Consider the following 8,318-nt stretch of genomic DNA (forward strand, 5'->3'; position numbering starts at 1 on the left):
ATCTAAAGCAGCTCATCCGAGCCTACATCATCTCACAGCGCTCACATCCTCTGCCGGGGTCCGAGTGCCATTCATGTCAATAAACTTCCTAATTTCAGTCTGTCTTCGTGTGAGTCTCTCCAGGTTGAAATACCGTTCTGTCGCCAGAAATAACATACGTATGCAGCCTTCTTTATTCTTCCATTTAAACTTTACTTCTCTTATTTCATTGTATACTTAATTACTGTTTTTGAGAACTGTTATTTTTGCACTGCCTTCAAGAGCTGCTCATTTGTAAATTTCTTGCTAGTTGTACAATGGCAATAAAAGGAGTTCTAATTCTAACTCTCTCTCCATGTCAATGAAATAGTCACCAGTTTCCGTTCCTYATCCACTTTCAGTGTGTCGTGATCCATGCAGACTGAAAATGTCCTACATGAGGTGCAGTATCAAAATTTGATCCTTTGTTAAAATTACTCAAACAATACTGATCCAACTTTTTTTAAATTCCAGCACATCACTTTGTGACAAAATGGGTATTTCCTGTCTGATGTATCACTGCCAGGTACCATTGCGTCAAGTTTTTAATTGTTTTAAGCATCAGCTGTCATTGGTTACATGTAGGCCAGTGAATATAAAGCGTAACTAATCTGAGTTGATCGACTGTTTGCAGAAAAAAAGTACATCGTAATATTACTTGAAGGAAAACACATTTTCTTGTTTGGAATATTTAATAAATTTCAACAAAAATRTGATGCACTTAATTACAATGACCATCTTTAAATGTGCCTGTCATTAGGAAAGCATTGAACGATGTAAGTATGCTTTCAGTGGCAGGCCCTATTGTTATTCACTTCCAAACTGAGCTCTTAACTTTAGTTTTCCTTTTCTGTSGACTGTATGTGGCCCATCACAGGAGTGCATACGCACACATTATGGATCTAAACGAGTGGCTCAGCCACAAGATCTGTGCCATTTATTTTCCTATGGCCACATCATTTGTAAGAACAAATGCCCAAAAACCCAAAAGAAAACAATTAATGGTACGCTCAACTGATGAGTGAGCTCACATGACCAAAAATGTAAGGCCTGTAACCAAATTACTGAAAGTTAAACTGTTCAGGCCCTATTTTTTAGTCTTAGTTATTATCTTTGAATCTGCTTAACRTCTGAGTATTTAGCCATGTAGTCCAGTAGTTTCTTTCTTCCAAACACTAGAACTTAAAAGCATCTTTCTTCCACTGCCCTTTCTTCTTTTGTCTTTTTGAAAACCTGGAGACTTTCCCCTGGTGTGATGGACACCTCATACATKATATCAGAGGACACAGATGTCAAAGTGGAACTTGGTCTTGTTATTCAGAGCTTATTCAAATACGCATATCCAGAAAAAAAAATACAGGTTTTTCTCTTTTCAGTTTTTTTTTTAAATTTCCTACAGCTTAAGGACAATAAATAGGTTTTCAATAAATGGCGTTGAACAGAGATAAAAAAGAAAAAAAAATACGACAGCTAACATTTACAATACCAAGAAATTGACCAGAGGAATGAAACAACCACAAATATTTATCATTTTTAAAAGCATGTTTGCTTGTAAACCTTTAAGAAAAACTCRGTCATTTTTCCTTTGACAAAGGACAGTTAAATAACTTGGTTACAGTTCCTTATAATTACAGCTTTGATTTTTTTTAAGAAAAAAAAGAAAGGTCCAGCAGTCCAATAAAAAGCATGATTGAGTCTTCTTAAACAGCGTAAGCACTGTGTCCATTCTAGAGTTTAGTTCATTTGAATGGATAACAGTGTTAGCTTATAGCACCTTTAGATTTCATGTGGGTTCCTTTCTCAGATTCTACAAACTTGTCTTTCCAAAGCTTGGCTTAGTCCGTGTGCAGAAAAATGATTCAAAGCAACATGTGCAGGTCTTTGTTTTCTTCCTTTCAGGTGGTTTAGAGGCTCATCCGTGTAACAAGCCTTTGGGGATGGGGGGCATACAGTATTATACATTCATTTAGCTCATGGCAGAGACCTCTCGTTGCCCTAGTGCACTTCTTTGATTTCTTGCATAACATATGCTGAAAGAGAAACAAGACAAAAAAAACTCCAGCTTGCTGTGGGCTTGAGAGGAAGAGGAAAAAGGGCAGTCTRAGGAAGTTTGTGTGAAGGGGTAATTGGAAAATAAATGTAGAAAAGCAGAGTGGTATGACATTTTTGTAGCCAAGATTTCAACATAGATGAGGCATTTGATTTTTTATGTTGAGTGAATTTAAAATGTTTTYCTTTTTTTTTGTCTCTGGGAGCAGCATCAGATTGTCAGTGCAGTTTTGACTCAAAAACATCCACTTGTCTGCATATGAAAGTCTCCCCACAAAATGTTTCTGCTTTTGTTTTGATCTCAGTGTTGATGAAGAAGTTCAGACACAAAAAATACCACTGAAAGTCAAACGGAGTGTCCATCCGGTACTCCGTGAGCTCCTCAAACGTACTCTTGCATGTCCATGAAATACACATCCCTGCATAATATTTACAAAATTTGATCTGACCACTGAAGCTGTTCATCTTTCAGTATTCTTTCTCTGGACAGACAGTAGGGGAGTGGTGTCCTGTCTTTTCTCGTCATGTGGTTCTGGGGTTGGGAAGATCGAAGACAATAGGTGGGTTCATGGGCAGGAAGTTCACTGTACAGGCCGAGGCGTTGATGAATGTCGTGGTGCCATCTGTCATCATGCCGTAGCCTAAGAGGTTAAAGACAAAAAAAAAGATGGATTGAGCAATACAGACACAGATGTGGGCTAACCTTTGTTAAAGAAAGAAAAACAACAAAGGTCACAGAAATAACTTGAAACCAACAAAAGTTATACAGTGATGTCTGGGTCTCTTTGCTTAGGCTGCTGCCCCCGCGACCCAACCCCGGATAAGTGGCAGAAAACGGACGGATGAACCAACAAAAGTTATAGAGTATTAATGGCACAGTGTGTAGGATTTGTTGTTTTCAGCGACATCTAGTGGTTGAGTGGTTGAATCATCCTCCCTGGTCCTCCCCCCACCCCCACCCCCCGCTTCCAAACACAAAGGAGTTGCTACGGTGTCTCTCAGGTGTCAAAAACCTTTGGTAATTCCAACCACGATGTCTACCAGCAGCTTCAGGGCTAGTGATGTTTCAAGTGGTAAGATTATGAGCTTTAATAAGTAAAATTATCCCAGCTACAATGACAGACAACAAATATTACATTTATAGGATTACAACTAAAACCGTTTTTGACACCACCACCGCAGTTTGTCCTTCATGAGCCTTCGTAGACAAGATGGCGGCTGCCTGTAGTGGCGACCCGCGACCATGGAGATATAAACAGCTTTTTATAAGGTAAAAATAATAAAACAAGGYCTTTGTCTGCAATGATTAGACATGTTTTTATTATTGTCATTAGTGATCATCTCAGTTTCGGCTAAAAGAATTGASAAAATCCTACACACTGTGCCTTTAAGAAAAAAGTATAACTAAAATTAGTTATTACGTTTGAGTCAACAGTCAACAGAGAAGTTTAAAAAGAATAAACTAATAAAATTGTAGACAAAAAGCATGGCACCCCAAGAAATTATCCTGTAAAGTAAGTCTGTTTGGTTTGCTCTTTCTGCTCCAAATATATTTTAACTAGAAGATGTCCTCTGTTGGAATGGACACAAGGTTTGCAAATACCGTTCCTGCATTTTATGAGCTTACGTTAGGTCTATTGTTCATATCAATGAGCTAAAAACCAACAGAAAGTGTCTGTAGGGCAGAATTTTAAACACCCTAATGACATCTATCGGAGGAGCTGATAGTACTTAATATTGCTGTCAGTTCATTTCAAGTCAATTTAGACACAGACATACAGTATAAATACCCACACACAAAATAATGAAAATTTCAACCGATATTGATATCCAATWTTATTATTGGTGTTATGGCCGATAACCAATATTTCCTGATGTTACACAAACACACAAACTATTTATATACATATACACACAAATACTCTTGTGTCTTTTGTTTTGATACTGTAATAAAATGACCAGACTGCTGACTCTCTATTTCAGTTTTTGCTGGCTGTGCAGCGTCACTAACACTATCATGATCAAACAGAGACCACTCGACCGTCTCCACTCCCAAAACACAAACACAAGGCTAAGAAGTGGGAAATTAATATTGGACGTTAATACAGGCCCAGTTTTACTTATTGGACCAATACAATATTCTGAAAAATGACCAATATCAGCCAATACTGATGTTAATGTCAATATGTCGTGCATCCATAATAAATATATTAATATGATAAATCTACTGAAAAACGCAGGGCGTTGACTTGTACCACCCTATTACTGTGAATAAGTGAAAATACGTAAAAAAAAAAAAAACCCCAGAATGAATCACTAAAAAGTGGCGGTTCTGCACCAATTTTACTGAGGGGGACTGGTTGGGGCCAGAGGTTTTGTTTATTCATTTTTACTTTTATAAAAAATAAAGCAAAGTAAATGGTTCAAAATATCACATATGAGACACAGACATAAAAAATGGTAACATTTTAACTGTATTGAATGGAGAAAATATTGGCCTCCCTGCTATTACAGCAACTGTATTCTGTGATTTTGGTGATTTCTGGCAAACGATCAACAAATGAGTCAAGACTCAGAGCCTCTGCCCTCCTAGACWTGATGTACACCCAGATTGCTTAATCTCTCATCATTCATGGTGGATCTGAGGTATGTTTTCAYAAGCTTTAATGTAGAAAAACTCTGTTCACAAGAAGCAGTCCTCACTGGGATTACAACTGCTATTTTACAGTCTGTAGCCTATCAGAGAGAAGTTTTGTTTCTCCAAACACTTTACAGAGTGTTAAGGTGCACTATGAATTCAAGATCTAGATGTGCCAGCAGACCTCATGCCTGAGCAGATCATTCACCATTATGTTCTTGGGTTATCTTTTACAGTATTCTTAAGGGCAGGCAGGCTATCCATGATGTTTCACAGTGCTGTAAATCGACATCCCAACGAATGTCACTTAAACGCTGGAGCTCTATTGGCGCACCTTTGTACATCACTTTTTGTATAGCTAGCCATTTAGAATGGACAGCTGATCCAGATGTGAACATACATAGTTTTTCTAATAAGTAGAAAAACTCCTCTACCTCCGGGACAGCGTTGACTCTATCTAATAAAACTAGATTCAGACAGTGGACGGTACAATGGAAATAAAGGCATATTTTGCTTCCTCTATACGGGTGTCCATAAGTCTACATGGCACCAGGACACCCTAGGTGACTGACTTTGTAGTYGTGTCATCTGATCGGCTGTATGTTTTGGACACACGGTTAAAGAGAGGGTCAGCCAATCACCACCTGGTGGTGAGTTGGATCAGACCTGGTTAACACATTCTCACTCCCGACTCGTCAACATATTGACGCTTTTCCAAAGTTCCCTCTGCGTCTTATTTTGACGCGTCGGGTGACCCTCTCGCATCAGTCTTTGCCACCCGCGGCTTTTCCGGGTAGCGCCACCAGGGGTCTTTGGGTCGGGGGTCTGAGGTTAACATGAGGGATCAGGATTAATGGTTAAGTTTAGGTACTGGGGTCAGGGATAGGATGTCTACAGTGAATATTAGGTAATTTTAGGCTTTGGAACACGTAGTTGAAGTGAATTTCCTACATTTTCTAAAAATGGTTAATTTTAGGTATCAGGGTTATTGGTTAATTTTAGGTGCTAGGGTCAGGGACAGGATGTCTAAAGTGAATAAAGTAATTTTAGGTTTTGGGATGGTAGTTTTTGTGCATTTTCTACACTTTCTGAAGTTATGACAACAGATTCCGCCCCATCTCGTCAATAACTGACGTGCGGGGGGTACCCAAGGCGTCAAAATTGGGCGCAGAGGGAACCTTGGAAAAGCATCAATATGTGATGACTTGGGAGTGAGAATGGGTTGACCTGGTAGACACTGAGTCTGAGTGGGCCATGTTTTGCACCTTCATTGTCGAGGCGACTGTTGAGTTTTGGCCAAAAAGTTGTCCACAACTTAAGGGTGTCCATCCTCAAACTCGGTGGTGGACACTTCGTGTAAGGGAGGCTGTCAAGCTGAAATATGAGTCTTATCCTACATAGATAACTTTATCTAAATTTCATCTCATAATTTTCAAATGTTCTGCATTATATCTGCTTCCTGTCTGTAAGTGTTTTCATCTCTTCATCCCTGTGTGTTTTTGTGTGCCTTAGTTTTTAAATAAACACCCTGAAACTCATTGCTATTTTAACTGAATCTCTCCCAGAGGAGTCTCATTATAAAAGACAATGGATCTCAGCCTAATTTTCCTCTAATAAAATCTGAACTAGTTTTTATCTGGTTCTGTCTGAGTTGGGACTGCTGCTCCAGGGGCTCAAGACTGACCTGATATCTCCTGAAAAATATTAGCAATCTTTGCCTAAGAGAGTTGGCCTTTCTGCCTTCAGTAGCCTGAAATGAGACCCTAATAAAGGCAAAGCAGTTCAACTACAGTGTGTTTAAAATCTCAAGTTTTACATCTTAGGACATAAAACCATCAGGTCCCCAAAAGGCCCTGGTAAGCCTTATTTTAAAGGGGCTAAATCGTAAAATCAACTTTTTTGAGTTTTATGTCATGTTATAATGTTATCCTCTCATCAAAAACATGCCCAAAGTCTTGCTTTGACTCATTCATACATGTTTGAGAAATCCTGTGCTGTCCTGAGACATCCCCAACCCCCATGTTGAAATGGGTGGGACAGAAGCGGAAGGAAGTTCTTAAAGAGACAGAGGCCAATTTCAAGGTGTTTAGAAATGGAAAGGATGAGAAGTTTATTTTCTATTTAAACATAAAAACCGCATTTTAATAATAACTAATGGTGACATAGATTCTTTATTATGGTATAGAACTTAAATATAGGCCTGAAAAACACATATTATTGCCCCTTTAAAACGTTTGCCAGTCTTTCTGGTGGTGGGTTCCCCAGCAAAATCTCCTCAACTACAGAAACACGAGAATAATCAGGTCCAGCACAATTTACGCTAAAGAGACAAGAATTAGTGCATCTATTTTGCYACATTTAGCAATGTGGGTGTACTTAATTACTTCCAGAATGGCAGCAGACCTTCAGAGTAAAACAATCCAAACTCAGAAAAAGGAGTCCCAATGTTTGTCCAATAATTGTTCTGATAATTGGCGGCGGCACTTCAAATAAGTGAAGTTATTAATCTCAGTCAAATTAACTCCAGACGCTAGTAGCAGAGGTCTAAGCAGACATGTAAAGTACCTAATTACTTATWAGAGCAGTTATTTTCTGCTCTGGTTAGAAGTAGAAACGCTTGGACATTTTATCACAGCAGTAGTAGAGTGCTGGGTCAGCATTTAGCTCKGATAACACTTGACTGGGCTCATTATAGAACATGTGGTGTAAGTTTTCACATTATGCATGATGTATGTTTATTTAAGCAAATTAAAGCTATCAAACACATTTTGTTGAACTGATGACACAGCATGCACAAAGACTTAGGAGTGTGTTGCTCTAACATGTAGAGCAGCTTTTGGAGAAAAAAACTATCAGCTGGTGAGTGAAYGCAGACGACATGCTGCTGAAGCTTCAAAAAGCTTTAAAGGGATCCATGATTAGTTGTAACATTAGACTTTATTTGATAAACAGATATTTAAACTGTAAAATAAAGACTGTAAAAATACTGTAGGCTGTTTAGTTTTTATAATTTTTAAACTAAAAGTTAAAAAATATATTATACTGACAGGGCCATTTTATTTACACGCAAAGCATTCTGGGTAAATGATGATGTGGATAGGTCATCGGTGCGAGGCTGTTAGCGAGCTATATCCACCCTGAAGGATAATCTTGGACAATATCTGATGATCGACTCTTTTAAATGAAACCAGAGAGCGTTGACAGAGAGGAGAAGGTAGAAATGACTCAGCCTGTAACTGAAAATATAGATGGAGGACGTCATCATTTACCCAGAATGCTTTGTGTGTAAATAAAATGGCTCCATCCATGTTGAAACATATTTTTAAAAATTATAAAAACTAAACAGCCTACAGCATTTTTACAGTCTTTATTTTGCAGTTAAAATATATGTTTATCTAATAAAGTCTAATGTTACAACTAATCTGGGATCCCTTTAAAATAAACAGATTAAAAAAATCTTTTGCAGATTTTCCTCATATCTCTAGGCTGAGAAGCTGCAAAATACCTATATTTACCATTTTTATCTTTTAATGTATGCTTGCATCCCTAAACAGTCTCTATCTATGTAAAGAGCCACACATGCACCGTGTTTCATAAAGCTGAAGGCAAAAAC

General features: G+C 38.2%; 1 protein-coding gene across 1 annotated transcript in view; it reads right to left on the reverse strand.

The window, feature by feature from the left end:
* Positions 1-1,310: 1,310 nt before the first annotated feature.
* Positions 1,311-8,318, reverse strand: part of mpped1 (metallophosphoesterase domain containing 1) — a gene marked incomplete at its 5' end in the record, with an annotated part of 7,925 nt that continues 917 nt past the window's right edge. The window contains 1 exon segment of the mRNA XM_014020289.1: positions 1,311-2,708. Within this exon segment, the coding sequence (XP_013875743.1) occupies positions 2,590-2,708 (119 nt within the window).

Source organism: Austrofundulus limnaeus, unplaced genomic scaffold (assembly GCF_001266775.1).
Source record: "Austrofundulus limnaeus strain Quisiro unplaced genomic scaffold, Austrofundulus_limnaeus-1.0 Scaffold247, whole genome shotgun sequence".
Lineage (NCBI taxonomy): Eukaryota > Metazoa > Chordata > Actinopteri > Cyprinodontiformes > Rivulidae > Austrofundulus > Austrofundulus limnaeus.